The sequence below is a fragment of the Cryptomeria japonica genome, chromosome 10 (assembly GCF_030272615.1).
Source record: "Cryptomeria japonica chromosome 10, Sugi_1.0, whole genome shotgun sequence".
NCBI lineage: Eukaryota > Viridiplantae > Streptophyta > Pinopsida > Cupressales > Cupressaceae > Cryptomeria > Cryptomeria japonica.
In genome coordinates, this window is record NC_081414.1 from 619,766,830 (window position 1) to 619,785,584 (window position 18,755).

Consider the following 18,755-nt stretch of genomic DNA (forward strand, 5'->3'; position numbering starts at 1 on the left):
ATATTATAGCATTGTCATATAGCCCATTTTGGCACTGAACAAAATGGCATTTACCAAACATTTTGGTCTGAGCCAAGCTTAGGCATTCCTCTAATGGTTTGCATGGCATTCACGAAATCTATTTAGGAGGTGTTGATTAGGCTGACTCAACCGCCTATGTATTCTAGTCGACTTTCTGCCATTCATCGTTTTGCATACATCATATATAGTGTGTGGTTGAAGCACTATATTCTCTCACCTTGCCCACTCCAAGATGTGGGTGATTAGAATGTGTGGAGGCATTGCATATGAATTTCTATATTGTAAAAAAAAATTATGAAAAGAAAAGTAGGCCAGGTTGTTACATATAGTTGTTTTAAGTACCAAGACAAGTTTTCTGACCAGATTTTTTGCCATTCATTTTTCATGTTGATCTACGAAAGGCTGGTTTTCAGACAACTTTTTTCCTTGAACTACCAAGGATTGCTTTTCAAAGAAATTTTTTTGTTGCCTTGATCTACAAGAGATTGGTTTTCAAACGATTTTTTTTTTCTCGCCTTAATCTCCCAGATACTACTTTCCAACACAATTTCTTTTTCTTTTCAAAAAAATTTAAATATATGCTAAGCTATTTTGAACTTGATGAAGGCAAAGTGATACCTTTAATTAATTTGACATCCGTATAGTTGTGTAGCGACATACCAATATTCTTCTATAACAATGGTTTATGATACAATTTCAAATAATGACACTTTACCATAACTGAAAATCTAGCATCACCAACAATACACAACTTGACTGAACCATTATCAATCATGATTTCAATCTCGCAAGATCCTAGCCACTTGGTTAGAAGCTTGTCCTTGAAATATTTATACTGTGAGTGTGAATCATATAATATGGCCCAAGCATCCTGCTTGAACATAAATGGGTCATGCAATACTATTTTTCGCTTTTGAATAATCTTTGTGTGAAAAAGACCTTGCTAGAAGATCTCATCCAACAACAATATGATCTATCTCATAAGAAGCCACGAGCTCAAGTTAATGTGGTAGTCAAGATGGAGCAAGACTCCAACAAAAAATATACTTTTATTTTATTCTCCGCAAAGATTCTGGGGTAGGATCAATAGGGGACAGCGAGACATGTTCCCAGTACCAGGAGTTTTCTCTCCATTTTTTTCAGGACGACAAGAGATGGCTATTAAAAAATAAGGAATTTTTTTAATATAAGAAAATTTCAAATATTCATTGGATAACATTTATAAAGCATTCATCATAGATATCATAGAACCTTTGTGAGCATCAGGAATTGAATAGGAATTATGATGTTCTTTATATATATACATATGAGCATGAGCTTTCCAATATAGTTTTTCAATAGAGTTATGTGTGCTATCAAATCTTGTGAAAGTTTGCACAACCCTTTCTTGAGTGATCATCAATTGGTTCTTCAATGCTTGTAATTCTCTAGGCCTTTGATCAAAATCAACATCACACAACAAATCTTCTGATTTGTCTGCCAAAGAATGATTTTCAAAATCAGTTACCTCTATAACATTCCCTCTGTTAATTTTGTGGGTTGAAGTTAGGACAGAACTATGCTCAAGCAAATCATCATCAATTGCTTGCTAATCTTTGAATTTTGGTCACATAACACCTGGATCCCATGGTCTTACAAATTGACCCTTTTGATCTGAAAATATAGGTTCATTATGCTCTTCATCAATGGCTAATTTCTTCAACATATCACTTTCAAAATGTTTTAAATCAAACAAACTTGAGCTGCAACAAAATCAGCTCCTTCATCAAGAACAGTTCTCCCCATTGATACTATTTGGAAATCAATCTGTTACACATCTAGCATAGGAGATTTCCACTCAATTTTTGAAGTTTCATCATTGAAGAGATGTATGTGCTCATTGCTAATTGCTGATTTGAAAGTAACAACATCCTCAAAATCAGCATACTCTTCTACTGAAACTTTTGAAAGGACAATCTGCCAATCTTCTTGTTTAGGAACATTCTCCTCATCATCAAAGGAGTTCATCACCATCATCACCAATAGTGTACTTTTCCGTGAGAAATCAGAAGTTGATGATTCAAAGTTGTCTTGGTTAGATAACTCAAGTGGAGCACATGAGAAAATCAAAAAGATTAGAATTACATCAACTCAGCCAAGAGAAAAACAAGGAGTGTCGTCAATCTACTGTTGCACAAAGACAAAACTACATGAATGGGAGGAGCAACTTCTAGTAGACAGACATACAAGTTCTAACTAAGTTCGACAACATGAAAAGGCTCATTGAAGACCTATTCTAAATTATGGTAAGGCCCAAATGAGAAATGAAGTAAATGTTGTTGAGGATAAACATACACTCACTCTCGCAGACCTATAAGTAATGAATAATACCTTGGAACAAATGAAATTAAAAAATTTGCAGTTGATTAAAGACCAAGATATGGTGATCAGAATTACAAAGATGGCCCTTAATGTATTGAAGGAAAAGAAGGAAACAGTTGATGAACTCACCTCTAAGTTTGAGGCAACCAAGGACACCTTAGAAAAGATCCAGAGAGCACTCCTGGAGTTAGAAGAACTGCAATGGTCTGACATGATTCTCTTCACCAAAAATTTCGCTCTTCCCCAGTATTTGATGCATTTTATCAAACACTTTGTATGCACTCTATTGTGAAGTTTTCTGATTTCCAATGGCTTTGGTAACTGTCTAGCGGGTTTGATTCATATTCGCATTATCAGAGAATTTATAAAAACTTGAAGAATTCAACCATGCATTCACTATTTGTTCACACAAACTTGCAACTAACAATTGAAGAATTTAACTGGATGTCTACAAATTACAGAGTTACAAAATTTGACCTTTTTGACTGCAGATTTACATTTAATAATTCTTTGTTTGTGTAGACTTGACCATCAATGATTTAGAGCTGCCTGGAGACTTCAGCGTGAAAGCATTAACACCTGAACAACTCTTCGTAATGCCTGCATCTCACACCTTTATCCATTGGAGGTGCTGGCCACCAACTTTACTGTGAATGTCATCCCTATTGTCATCTCAGAGGCCAAACTTTTCTGTTTCTGTGGGTATCAACCAGCTAGAGCAAGTTTCAAGCCTCACAAGAAGAGAATGGTATGCGCTTAGCACAACACAAATCTGCATGCCCAGCAAAGGACTAAAGTCAAGCCCATCATTGGATAAATCCAGTCGCCCAATATAGGTTATTATTAACACCTAGCAGCCAAACTTTACTCTATGTCATGCAACTCATTTCCTAGCATTCGCTTTGATATATCCTTGAAATGACAAACCTTTATCCATAAATCAGAGAAAACAATAACTTTTTGTTTGCCTGCAAACCTCCAAAAAATTAACAAACCAACTGTTAAACACCTGCGTGAAACCTGTATGATTCCACTTGCAAATCAGTTAGGGCAGATATGTCACTATCGAAACCAATTCCCTTAGGGTTTTTGTTTTTCAGTTAAAGACATCTCTTGAACCAGCACTTCTTGATGACCATCCACTCATGAAAGGAGAGGTGATTAAGATCTATGAATGCATCACACAAAGGCATGAGAAAAAGACTGATTTCCTGATTTGCAACAGCAGTCTCTTACCTATGCAGAATCATGAGTTGGCAGCTCTTACACATGAAGATGATAATGTTATGGAGTTTTCCAATGTTGACACTCGAGATTTGAGAGTCAAACATGAGGCATTTGTTATGGAACCAAGCCATAAGAGGTCTGAATTTGTATATTATAGCAGGGAAGATGTAAAGAAGACAGAAAGTAGCTGTCTCATTAAGCTGGAGGAGGTGATCTCTATCCAAAAGTAGGTGTAGGAAATTTGATTTCATCACAATCAAAGTTTCGTTGAGTACCTATAAGTCTGCAAGAGATAATTCTCCTTCAAGGTCTTTGTGTCTCCCTTGAGCCTTCCAAAAATAATCTGCCATCACCTTATAAGTAACATCAGTGTGATTTAGAGTTGCATTAATCGTGTCTTTGTTTAACCTCAATTGACCTTCCAAGTGATGTGACTCTTGAGGTCTAACATCTTCAAACAAATATTCTACTTTGTCTTCATAATCATGCCATTCAAAAACAGCTCCCTTCACAACATCTATCCCACAAAGCTCATGTTTTGAAGTTAGGCCAACATCATGCTCAATCAAAGGATTACCACTATAACAGTGAGTAGAATTATTTACCTTGTGCTCTTCTTCAACATCTAATGCACAATCAAACTGTGAGCAATCTGAATTTCTCTCTTTCATGTCCTAATTATCAATCCAATCTTGATTGTCCTCAATGCAAGGCTTATGTGATGACAACGGACTGCTGGTCAAACTCAGAAAATCAGAATCATGTTCATGCCTCTTCAAGGTGTCTTCGTCGTCCTTTATTGCATCTTCTTCCAAGGTAGGTTGCTTCCTCATAAGTGCTGGTCTACAAGGTGTGCCCAGCTGAAAGTCACATATTCTCCTAGCTGCCTTAGCTGTCAGTGTCATTAAACTAATCCAAACCCACACCTCATTAGTTGTTATAGTTTTTTGCCTCCAACCAACTCCATGGTCAAGTATCCATGACAAACCAAACATTCTCAAATTGTTTGACCTTTTTGTTGGGCGATTTCTTAGTCTCCACAATCAACTCTATAAGACAAAATGCCTCATAGGATCTTAACAAGTATTCTTCCAATGTAATCATGTATACAGAACAAGGTAAATCAATCTCACTATGGGCTGTCATACCTTGAATGTAGCTGGAGTCTGAAAATTGGGTTGACTCTTGCTTGTCTATATCCTCATAAGGCGGAGGTGAACATGTGAACATGAACTCATCCTCCTCGGGGCTTCCACATATTCAGCTAGGAGTCCAAACTTCTAGGCATGTTGACTGATTTCTGTCTTTTCCATGATCATTTGAAGGCTGAAATCCCAAGCAAGCGATTCCACTTTCTTTTCAATCCTTTCTTCAATAGTAATTTCTGAGTTTTCTTCTTCTTGGTATATTTCTTCTTCCAGCTCTTCACTCTTACTCATTTCTATTTCTCCATCCAACTTGTCTCTATAAGAATACTCTGATTCATCACACTTAGAACCTGTCTCTTTCGTAAACTCCTCAAGCCTTTTAACTACTCCGTCTACATAAGCATCAACTCCCTCTTTGTAAATGATTGTTCAATTTACAATTCAATATGCAAGATGTATTCTTAATGTATTCTCTATATCTATGAAATTTTCTATCTCTATTATGAATCTGACTATCTTCTTTATTTGACAGGTGAGAGGAGTATTTTCAATTTCAATGTCCTCTTCACAAATATCAAATGATACATATATGCAAGAGGGAGGATCAAGCAGTGCCTTGACCAGTCATGTCTTATGGACATGACCGATCAAGACACTACTTGATCGCACCCCTTGGCATGTATCATCAACCGGTGTTTAACTTATTACCAGCCCGATACTAATTGGGGTTCACGTAACATTGTGTATATGTTAACGGTATTTACGATGGGGTTGGTGTGGTATATTAACCGATGGGAATCGGTGTCTATGTTAATTGACACCGATCACTAACGAACGGTTATACATCCCAATCGATGCATACTTTGCCACCCAAAAGCACTTGATAATCATTTGTTTATTTCAAGGAACATATCCGATGTAAATCGGAATACATAGTTAACCCAAATAACCATTAGAGATCATCGATATTGATTTACTAAGTAGATTCGATATAGATAGTTATGATTATCAGACGAATAATAGCTTGATGTTTTTCTTGATGGTTTATCGATATGATAAATGATTGAATGAGAGACTTCATTTATCGCACATTCAATCATTTATCTTACCGAAGCTATCATGCATTAACACTCTTGACTAGACACAGTTTGCCTATTATTGATTCAGATGGAGATCCCAATTCAAAATCCATTTTCCCTTTCCTTTTTCTTATGTAGTACCTATCAAAAGATTCAGTGGCTTTGACATCCTCAGGTTCACAAGAGTACTCATCAAAAACTCTAATAATCTCCTCATTTACAAGTATAATGTTTCCTGACAAACTTAGATATTCTTGAAATGTTAGTAGAGTCTTAAACTTTTGATACTTGTTATACCATCCAACAATTTTAGAAGGTCAAATTTCATTATCCCTTTCTTCCATTTATGTAATAAACCTTAGCATCCCACAGCTTGGCAAGATTTTCGCTATGATACCACTGAAATATCCCTTATGTACAACATACATATAACTTGGAGATTAAATAATTTAATTCAAACAAGCTCATTAGTGTTTCTATTCCAATAACAATCTGTTATAGCCTATGTTACCCTGAGTTTCCGGGACGGGGACAGCAGGACGACTTTCCGGGACGGCAAATTTTTTTGCCAATTTTGGGGACGGTGGGGGGACGGCAAAGGGGACAGCTATATAAAATATAGGGAAAATTTAAAAATATATAGTGAAATTTTAAATGTTCATATGAAAAATAGATAAAGCATGTATATAGTAATAGCCATCGCCGAAAAAGTATTGACTGGAGCACCCCTTCCCCCATAGAATTGTAGGGCGTAGTCCTACACATCTGACCAAGTGGGAGATCGTGTCCAGTTGTTATGGCCGATACTACCCCTTTAAAATAGTAGGGCTATCGAGTCGAATGATCCACCCTTTGATCCCTACCTCCCCGATCCTAGCATGGAAACCGATTCAATGATTCGGGCCCACCTACCTACACCGCGGATGATTCCCCTCCTGAGGATTGGGATCCACCAACCACCAACTATCAAGTGGAGGGAGGCATCAGTCGAAACCCACCCGCTCCAGTCGAGTCAGACCTTCCTACCAGTCCACTGCTGGTCGTACTACTGCTGACTATACCGTTGTTGCTGATGGAAGAAAATTTAAAATATACAGTGAAATTTTAAATGTTCATATGAAAAATAGATAAAGCGTGTATATATACATTATACTCATATGAAAACGTGGATAAAGCAAGTATATGTACATTATAGAACCTTAACATACCACATTTGTGCTCAGAATTCATTGTCAATACATTGTCAATATGCCAACACTTGTTTGCATGTAGTTCATTGTTTATTTCTAGTTGAAGGATATTTTGATAGTCTTCCATTTCTATTATGACCTACAACCGCTTCTTTATGCACTACAAAGTTTTGGATGTTTGTGAAATTCTATACCAAGCTGTTATTCATATTTCTGAGTGCTTTTGGCTATGATTCAGACCTGTTTACCTTTCATAATTGTGAAAAGTCCAATATTCAAGACCTACAACTACTTTTTTACGCACTACCGCGTTCTAAGTGTTTGTGAAATTTATTACCAGGCTGCTGCTCATTATTTCTAAGTGCTTTTGGAAGTGATTCAGACATGTTTACCCATCATATTAATGAAAAGCCAATTTTATAGACCTATAATAAAATAAAATTGAGCATTTGAGTCTTTTTTTGTTTTTTAAATGTGCTGGGAAAAGGGGGACGGCTGGCCGTCCCCAGGATGGTTAGGGGGCGGGCGGACGTCCCCTTTGAGAGTCACTGTCGTCCCCAAGTTTCCAGGACGTTTCCCACAAATTTTGCAATTTTGGGGACGGCAGGGGGACGTCCCCTAGCCGTTCCCAAGTCCCCGAAAAGTCCCTGAAACGTCCACGGTACGGGGACGGGGGATTTTAACCCGGGGACGCGTCCCCAAGTTACGTAGGTTATAGCCTTCTATCATTATTTTGCTAGAAAACTGATTACAGAATAGCGATATGAAATCATCTTATTGCCCAAGCTTGTAGTGCATGCAATTCATTAATTCATCACTACAACCATCTACTATTAATGACAATTTTTGTAGGTGAAGAACAGAACTCTGATTTGTTATCTCTACCTTCAATTCACACCTAGATCATGTTAGCTTTGATTTGTTGTTGTTGAAGACCAATAGTGACTGGAGAGGAACTGGCTTTATGAAGTAATCTTTCCCCCTTAGGATATGTGCTTTAGAATGATACAGTCCCAACAATTAGGATACTATTACAATGATTAGGCACCTTGTGGAGTGGCGCTGACTTGAAGCTCTTGACTCCACCTGTTCCACAATTGAGTTTCCTTGCTTTGTTTGACTGAAGTGAATGATTTTGCCTCAAAGTTTCCCCAGGTTTCCTCTTCAAATTATCGCCGAGGCCATTCACAAAAAAGGCTTCGACAGCAATATATTTTCCTTGCTCTGACTATAGTTTCTCCTAAGCAGCAGATATTAATATTCACGACTCTGAAAATAGCCTCTATAATAGCGTGCACAAAACCTTCTTTGTTAACAATAATCTTTTCCCACACAAATATTTCACTTCAATGTGAACTTATATGAAATCCTTTATTGAATCGGCCAAAATAATGATATCGGCAATTTCAATCAAAGCCAAGATTTTATAATAAAATTGCAAAATTAAACACACCAATGCTCCTTAATGCTAACTCAACTTCTTAATTAATTCCAACCCATATTAATCAAACCACGGCTCTATTGAATCTTTATTTATTCCGTAGAAAATATATCCAATACATATATTCCAATATCTCACCGACATATAAAGTCCAAATTAAAATATCCTTATTTTTCAAATAGATAAGAAATACCTGACACCTACGGATACTCTTATTATTGCAAATTTGTCTCCACAAGAGACTTCACAAATTTGGGTCTGATCTAGACTCTATCACGAATCCACACTTTTGGAAAAACCAAGTTTTCGTCTAGCCCTCCTATCAAACTCCTGAAGGTTTTCATCCCCAAAAAGCATAAATCATCATATCAAATTCAAGCATGCCTTTGCCACAACCCCAGGACCTCCTTATAAAGCCCTCTAAGAAACGTCTACAAGATTAGGCCGATTCAAGATCTTTATTTAATAAAGTGACCATATAAAAATATTTTATTATTATTTAATTAAATTAATAAATATTAAGTCATCATTTGAATATTTTATTTATTTTTGATAACTTAATAAAAATCAATTTAATTAATTGTCACTTAAAAAATTGGGGACATTACATATTGCATAGGTCTCTTAAAGCTCTACAATTTAAAAAAAAAGAGAGGGCCCAATTGACCTCCCAAATCAAAAGTTATAGCCTCTTGAAGTTTGCATACAAAATATAAAAAACATGATGGACACATAAAATAGTTGCAAGTAGGAGTCACACTGGTTAACCAACTGATGATGCATGTTATTGACACATCATAAGGCATCATTGATTGGAGATAATGGCACGCCGAATTTGGTGAGATGATTATAACTAAATTATGATATGTGAAAGGAATATGCTAATTTTAACATACGAACTCATCTTAAGATTTGGGGTTTGCGCACCACTTTTTTTGTCATTTGAGCTAATTGTTTTATAAATGACCATTTAATGATTGCATGTATTGTATGTTGTCTAAAGGGTTATTTGTCAAATTCTTCCAAAACTTTGGTTAGTGATACTCCTATGAAGATTTGATCTGCAAGTGTATTCTAATTATGTTGTTTACTAAATACTACATTGGGTTGCTTTGTAGTGTGGAGCTTTTCTCCTAAAAATGTTTTTCCCATATACACTTGTGTTATGATATATTATTTTTTTTATGTTTATATTCATTTCTTTTTTCTATAATTATTAAAAAATTGAAACTTGCACCCACTACTATGAATTTTAGTGTAGGAAGTCTTTGCACATATCTTGTTTCCTTTCAATAACATTATCTCAGGTTCATGTGTTTCAGGTGTAGTAGAACTATTCATTTTAATAGTTTCTGTGAGAAAGCATCATATGAATGCATTCATTCAACCTTCAAACCTTTTTGTAATGAAGCACATAGCAGTTGAGTCCATAAAATTAAGTGCACCAAAGGATACGTGATGGCATAAGACAAGGCCACCAATATTTTTATACATGCTCAACAAGGATCTATGTACTTCATTCAAAATTACTCAGTCTGCATTCCATTGCAACAATATATAAAACTTTTTAAATTGTATGCTACGAGAAAACCCTGAACAATAATTTATTTAAATGATGCATAAATTAAGAAAAAGCATCCAAAATCAAATCATTCAAAGACTATTTTAATAAAATCACTAAAATTGGAATGATTCCAACAAATTTGAAACGTGTTTCCCTAGGTAGTAAGCACTAGGAAAGAAATTGAGCTACAGAAGAAAACAAGCATCTCAACATGTTGAAAATTTTGATGCAGCCAATTATTTGTTTAACTATGTGTGATAAAGTTGTATACAGTCCAAGTATTAGAACTGATATTTATTGGATGATGTGTGGTCAGAAGATTAAACAAATCCAAAATAGGTGAGATGTAAGAAAGCAGAAAAAACATCTCTTCAAACTATCGGTTTTTGAAATAGAAGAGTTGATGAAAGAAAAAGCTGAACCTGCAGCATTTCATCCAGTATCCCAACATCCAAAATTTTAGGAATAAACCCTGCACCAATGCCTTGTATTTGTGAGAGGCCTGCTGACTTGCAAAAGCATATAGACATCCTAAATTGCTAGTGAAAGTCATTTTAGCACATAACTGATTGATAAAAGAGGAAGATTGAATACCTGGTCCTAACATAATATTTCTCCCAGTTTGTTCCACTCCGATAATCTGCTTAATAGAAATGGATACACAAATTAGAGACCTGCCTTCGGTGTCATTAAAAAATCCACTAGATATTAAGAAGATATTTCTCCACATTTGAAATGAATAATGTACTTACAAAACTTGAATACAACATTCTTAAAGTATTCACTCAAATTTCCCCAAATGTCATCATAAATTACTTAATAGAAAAGCCATGTTTAAAATCAAGTATGCCTATTATAAGTTAATTTCAAGATAATCTAATCTTGATAGTTTGTTTTGTCAGCTTAACCCAACATGGACTATATGAAAATTCAAGATAAAATAGATGATCAACAAGTGAGGAGCAAGATAAAGAAAAGAAAGCACTAGAATGGGTGATATCCAAAGTGAACAGGATTAGGAAAATTATACCCTATTATAAAATTAATGTTAACACAATAGTACACGGAGTTTTCTGACAAGGGGTGATGTCCGAAGTGAACCGGATGAGGAAATTTACATCCTACTATATAATTAACTTAAACACAATGTTCCACAGAGTTTCCTGACAGGGGACGGGGAGACGAGGGGACCAAGGGCCTATGTTTGGGGACGGCAGGGGGGCGACAGAAGGGTGGCACAAATACATATAGTACTTGAAAAATTAGTTAGAAAAAATGTGTAAGGAATAACTATAAGAACTGTAAATGAAACATTGCCATGCTATGTAAAGTTCACACTAATAAACATTAAAAACATATATATATATACCACATGTAACATGCCAATTCCTATTCACTTAAGAAAGTACAAGTAATTTACTTTTAACATGGTAAGAAAAACAACAATAAAGATTATTTCATGGAAAAATTTCAACCTTTAAATAAATATTTCTATAACATGATTGTATACATACACAACATATGAGACATCAATAACGAAATAAAATCTTTTCTTCTCTCATTGAACTCAAAAGATTATAGAGCATAGAAAGGAAATACTAGTGTTACCCACATTCAGATTTCGTAACTGCCTCGCAAGCCTCGACTAGTCAACTACAAGAGGGAGAGCATCATCCAAGTGCTTTTCCTCCAACCACAGACCGATTGTCCCCCGCAAACCTTCCTAATAGAAGTGGCCCTACCCTTCACGAAGAGTATATACAACAGGAATGTAATGTACCCTTCTAGGATAACTTGGAATTCTGGAACAATAACATGAACGCCTTCTAATTATTATGAAGACAAATTAATGCAAATTGACACTTCTAGTGTCACTTGTTGTTTCTGACTTCTATAATTAAGAGAATGCTTCAGTGAATTGAACTGATATCCTTATTGTTTCTAATATAGCAATTTACACCTCCAGCAAGATATATGATATTTATTGTCTGTGGCAGTACTAAAGGTGTTGTCTGATTATATTATTGCTTGAGGCAAAGGTTGCCGCTTGTGATATGACTAGAATTTCTTGCAATGTTCATACAGTCTGCAACCTCTGATATTGACAGCGAAAACCCCCAGAATAAGCGTAGTTTCGGATGTTCTTCTAATTGATGTATGCACCCGATGATGGGTTTTGGGCCTCTCTCCCTTCAGCTCTTCCCAACTGAAGTTAAACGATATATATATATATATATATATAAACGTCCACAAGGTTGGGGAGTCGGCTATCTAATCTGCGACACCTACACTTCCCTAGATTCAATTTTTGGAAACGCCTTTGCTTGCGCCATGATAAGGGTAGTTCGGTTTTGACAGCATATGTTGGGAGAGGATTTAAAATTTATCGATTCTTCCTCCTATCTAATGCATTTGTAACGAATGATGGAAATTATCCTTGGTCTGCAATGATTATATTTATATCCAAATGCCTTGGATAATAAAGTCAATATGAATATCTCCTTATTATGAATGCGATCTTCACTGTGAAAGTATGTTATATATCGACTGTAGTTCCTGATATTATTTTTACGTATATGCACATGGAATTTGCTACTGACTGAGAGTATATAATATTCCCTATATAATCTTTTAAAGTATATGCAAGTTTTACTATTGCTGACCGACTGGATCGGATCACTTATTTAATACAAGGCTTGTAATGGTGAGGATCTAGTGATTGCCGGTAATAGGCTATCACTGTTTCACATCTTACTTGGGTGGTTCTTGCAATTAGTGGATATTGTCTCTGCCTATCAACTCTCTCTTACATGTGTAGAAGATCATGTTGATTGCTGCTCTCCAAGAGAAAATCTGAAAATGGTTGAAGATCTAAAATATAAACAACATTATCCTGAATCGAGTCTGAAAGAATGCATTAATATACCTTGTATTCAGACATGAAAGGCTCGGTTCCCAATTGATGTCTATTCTTTACTACCTATCTCTTCTGGAGATCGCATCTCTTCACAAGAGTTCATAACTGGTATGCAATAGTAATTAATTGATGATGGTTAAAAGGTCTTAATCGCATACCTTAACATTTGTTATGACTAATTCAATTCACTATCGATGATTATTATGTTATCATTGCATTATTTTATTGATATTAAACTCATACCCGATAACCATCGTGTGGGTAGATAGTCAATGATAATCGGTTTTCTAATGATTGGCCATCTGACTACTTCGTTGTATTCTTTTATTGTCATCTCATATAATTATATTAATTTATTTGATTTGAATATTTCAAAAATATTATTATTATTTAAATAAATAGTAGATAAATAATAATATTTAATAAATAAATAAATCGCTAATAATTTCAAATAATCATTTTTTGATAAATATAGTAATTAATAATAGTAATTGTTTCATTTAGGATATAAATAATGATCAAGGACGGAACATGACAAGGAACCTATATTAAGCCATCTGAGTCTTGGTATCGTGTTCCACATAACCCATCCGACCATACTACCATAGACAGACTTCTAACAAAGTATGATCATATTGGAGGAATTATGAACTGGAAACACATGTGAACCGACTTGATGCATGCAATGATTTATGCATCACTTTGGCCAAAGGTTTTTAATACAAAATAGTCGAGTGTTCACACACCTCTGACTCAACTTAGAAACTAAAAACTGTTATGCGCTGCATAACACACCCCAACTTTTCGCTTCCTAAGCTGGGGGCCCCCCTTTTTCTTTCCTTCGATTTCATTTGTTTTCCTTTTGTTTCTCCTTTTTATCGTTGTCTTTTGTTTGTTTACCTTCGGTTTTCCTTGTGTTTCGAAATCCCGAAATTATGGATTCCCAAGTTTGTAAACTCGGAACCTCGAGATCTCAAGTTCCTAGGTTTGTTGTTTATTCTTCCGTGTCCTTTCTTGTTCTCTTTTCCTTGCTTTCTTCGGAATTCCGAACACCCAAAGTTCTGGGTTTCGAAGCGTTCTTTCATTTCCTGGAACTCCGGAATCTCGAGTTCTCCTGTTCTTCTATGTGGATGTCATTTCAGAATTCCAGACTTTCGAGTTTCCAAGCTTGTGGTGGCCTCGGCTTCCTCACTCCCCTAGACCTCGGGTTCCTAGAAACTCGATTTTTTGTCTTTCTTTGCTGCTTTCGGGATTTCGGGATTTCGGAACCTCGAGAACCTCAAGAAGTTAGTTCCTCAAGTTCCCAGTCCCACGAACCACGAAGTACCGCAATTTCGTTTGTTTGTTGCTCATCTCCAGTTGTCATGCGTGCGTTTTGGTTTTCATGTCGTCGTTGCGTGTGCATCTTCTTGTTGGTCGTTGTCGTTCTATCGTTGCTTGTTTGCATTTTCCCTTGTTGTCACCTCGTCATTGTTTGCCTAGTTATTTTAGGTTAGCATAGGTCGGAAAACGCCAAAAATCCATTAAAAATCGTAAAATGTTAAAATCCAAAAAATTGAAAAATAAATAAAAAATTGAAAAATAACAAAAAAATCAAATATTTGGGAAAATACGAAAACAATTAAAAAAAATAGATAATCACAAAAAAACTAAGTATTTGTGAAAAACAAAATTTAAAGTTTATTTTAATTAAGATTAAATACTAAAATTAATTTAAATCTACATTAATTTCAATTATTTTAAAATTCAAAATTAATTTTAATTTTAATTATGTTAAAATTCGAATTAATTTAAGTTTTAAAATGTATTGAAATTAATATAAGTTTAATTTAAATTTTAATATTTAAAGTTAACTTTAGTAAATTTTAAATGAACTTTAACATTAATGTTAATTTTAAATGAAATTTTATTTTATTTAAATTTTAATCATTTGATAGTCCAAATTTTATTCAAATTTTAAAGATTTGAATTTAATTTGAATTCAGAAAGGTTTAAAATTTTAGTAAAATTTAATTTGAACTTTAAATTTAAAGTTAATATTTCTTCTAAGGAATAAAGAAGTCCTCCGAAGGATAGTTCAAAATTCAAAGGTCCGAAACCCCTAACTCTAAAAGCTCTCACTCCCAAAGTCCGACGTAGAAAGAAAACAATGCGGTACCTCAGAGTTCCGGAGTGCAGACTCTAGCATACCTTAGATCCCGAAACTTCGGAGCATTTGTGTTCTGGAAGTGTGAAGTGCAAAAAAAAGTAAAAGGCAAACTCCAGAATCCCAGACCCCCAAGATCGAGAGGACCCAAATCCTAACAATGCTTCGTCCCACGGGAGTCTGAAACCCCGAAGTCCACAATGTATATGGAGGCCTGTAAGGTTAAAATGCTACTAAGTGCAGCATCTCAGTTCTCACAAAGAGCCCTAAACTTTCAATTGCAAGGTTTCCGTAAAACCAGAGGTCACACCATGAAAAGAAACAATGGCATTGGAGGCATGAGAAATGCCAATCTTGTAACAATAAGCAAAATAATACATAGAATCAATGAGGATGGAAAATCAAATTCACTAAGTCGCAGCAATATGAGAAAAGCATTTTTGTAATATGGAGGAACCCATGTTTTCAATTTGACTTTAGAATGAAAATGCAAATGAATATGGAACCGAAGAAGAGCCAGATTTAGGGCATTGATGGAATTTGCAGACCAATCTATTGTTTCGAACCATGGATGAAAAGAAATAGATAAAGCATTTTAGATGCTGCAGATTCCATTTAGGATTCATAAGCGATGAAAGCATGGAGGCACCCTGGAGTTTCGAACCCCTGGGGTATGCAGGAATCAATATTCCAAAGTTCGGAACTCTGGAGACAAAATGAGCAACACATCAAAACGCAGGCTATAAGGGAGGATGGTTCCATTGAGGGAAGAAAACAAATTAGGGCATCATCAATAACAGCAAATAAATCCATATAAGAAAGTGGAGGCAATACGTAATGTTAGGTCACATCGTGCTAGAGAGCATGAATCAGTGGTCTCCTTCATAATGTTACATAATAAACTCACTTTGAAGAGCGTTTGAAGTATTGCGGATAACATAATAACCTTGTTTTGGGTGAAAAATGTGAAGTACACAAAAGCTACAACTTATTATCCCTCGTATAAATCGAACCAGCAAGAAGTAAAAAAAAAAAAAGAAAGTAGCACCTCAAAGGCCAAACAAAAAGAAAATCACGAAGAAAAGGTAGAATGATGCCGGAATTTCCAATGATAATAATTTGTTTCCCGAACAACAGATTTGGACATTCTTAATGCTGAAAGAGAAGCCGCTGCTAAAGGATTATATGGAAATGACATTGAAACAGGATCAATCCAAGAGCAAGTAGAATGAAGCAAGCAGATCTCCTGGATAAAAGTCGTAGCTCAATGCGTTAAATAAATCATTTACCATGATGATTGTGAGAAGCCAAGCAAAAAAAAAGATCGATCAAACGGGGAATTATTGACAGAATTCGATTTTGTTTCAAAACATAATGTTACTCTCTTCACTGATTAGAGCAACGTAGGAAAAAGGTAGGACCAAACAATTCACAGGTGAGTGAATTAAAAATAAATACCATGAGGATGTGAGTTAAGCTTTTCATAAGCACATGATTTCTTTTCATTTATTTATTTTGAAATGCTTTCAGAAAATTAGTTTCTTAAATGCTTTTACTGTTTAATATGGGATATGGTTATGGTTTAAATTCCATTTAGATCATAACAATTATTTTACTATTTTTAAAGTATTTAAAGTGATCATTGAGTATAATCAATTAATTTATAAAATTATTGAAAATTGATAGCTTACTTTTGTCTTGCAGGAGAAATGCCCTGGGAGGAAAACCTTGGGAGTATAAAAGGAGTAAATTTATTAAATTTTGATTAAAAATTTAGTAAATTTAAAATCATTCTTGTTTCAAATAATTTAATTATCGAATTTTTAATTTATTTCAAAAGTTTAATAAAATGTAAAAGGAAATTGTTTTATTTTTAAAAAATTCATAATAAAACAAAATTTAATTTATTCTAAATTATGGATTTAAAAGATTTAAAATAAATACATCTTACACATTAAAATCAATTGAATTGATTAATGTTTTATAGTTTTTAATGTGTAGATTTGAACCGGAACGAGAGTTGAGTCAAAGCAAACTGGAGATAAAGTTGGAAACTTGCCAAGTGGGGAGTTTCAGTCAACTTGAGCTCAAAATTAGAGAATTGCTGTTTTGGGGAGCTTACTCGCATAATTAACTGCAGACTTAACTAAAGCTAAATTCAGTGTTAAGATGGAAAGTTTTAGTTTCAGAGAATTATCTATAATATATATTGTCAATTGGAGCTAATTTTGAGTAGCGAAAGAGGATATTCCTTTTTCTTGAGTGCTTGCATGCACAATTTTGGGGATTAATTTGTTGTTTACAAAAAAGGGGATTTTGGGAAGATTTCTATAAAATGGAGAAAAAAGCTCATTGCAAGGGGTTGGCCATTCTAGATTTAGACTTTTCAAGCTTAGAATTAGAAATAGCTTAGGAGCTAGAGAACTTCTAGAACTTGGTTGAGGGTCATTCTAGATCTTTCTCCTTTGCATTTTCAAATTAATGTAGTTGGAAACAATCTGATACAAAAAGAAATCAGATATTCAGTGTGACAAATCTATTGAATAACTATCCTCATTCGAAGGCGAATATATGAATTTATTTCTTTGTTTATTTCAATTGTTTTCCATAATATGATGTATGTTTGGTATTCATTTTATTCAATTTAACTTCCTAAATCTAGAAAGAATCGTGTTTGCATTGCTTCAATCTGCGCATGTTCATGGTGGTTGATGCTAATACTAATACGGTTTAATGCTTCCTTCCATTGAATCTAGCTTCGTTGGTATGTCAAATTGCTGATTTGAATGTTGATGTATAAATGTTCTAATTTCCTCCAGATTTAGTCAATATTATTGGATTGAATGTATGTTGAAAATCCATCATCTTCTTGCATTCCCTTTCTCTTTTGTTATTTATTTCTCATTGGTTATGTTAGCACATATTTTTACAAAATAATTTGTGCTATATATAGATGTCCTTTTTTCTTATCATTCAAGCATTTATTGTGGGTGTTTTATATGCAGGAGCATACTGAAGAAAATGGAGTTGTCCAAAGATTAACTGGCATCGCCAAGACTCCCAAACCTGCACATATAGAATGGTGGAAAAGGCTTTGGAAACTTTCAAGTGTTTTGCGCTAGCAGAGGGAAAGCCTTTATCCCACATTGTTTGTGGGATAAGCTTGTTTAACATTTAAACCCGAGGCCATTCGAATTATAACTGTCGAAAGACAAAAGGCTTTTGGCGTGAAGAAGGCTGAAACCGGTGGACCCCATGCACGCACGTATCCTGAGGAAACCAAAGTTTTACAATAGACTGGCGAGGATGGACGCTAAAGATCAAGCAAGTTTGACTGATCGGACGGCGATTGCAGAGGATCTGACGGTCGTCGCTATGTCGCAAGATAGAGATGCACGATGGTTTAAACCCGCGACTCGGCGACTAAGCACGTGCGGAAAAGGGGAGGTCAACGAGCACGCAAGTTCAAAGTGGATCAACGGTCATCACTATACCCCAAGATGGAGTTGCACAACCTATATCCCCGTGACATAGCGACTGCCAAGGTGGCAGATGATGTGTCGTCCCGGTAGATATGCAAGCGAATCGGTATGTGCCACGTGGTGGAGCGCGGAAGAAGAACCCAGGTCCAGTGCCGAATGAAATGGCAAGACAGATAGGG

At 35.2% G+C, this 18,755-nt stretch overlaps 1 protein-coding gene across 2 annotated transcripts in view; it reads right to left on the reverse strand.

The window, feature by feature from the left end:
- The window catches only part of LOC131029981 (cysteine synthase, chloroplastic/chromoplastic), a 219,795-nt gene that overhangs the window by 151,389 nt on the left and 49,651 nt on the right, over positions 1-18,755 (reverse strand). For both annotated transcript variants that reach the window (XM_057960665.2, XM_059213320.1), the window contains 2 exons: positions 10,626-10,671; positions 10,454-10,503 (listed from right to left, as the gene is read on the reverse strand). In XM_057960665.2, the coding sequence (XP_057816648.1) occupies positions 10,454-10,503; positions 10,626-10,671 (96 nt within the window). The remainder of the gene's footprint in view (positions 1-10,453; positions 10,504-10,625; positions 10,672-18,755) is intronic.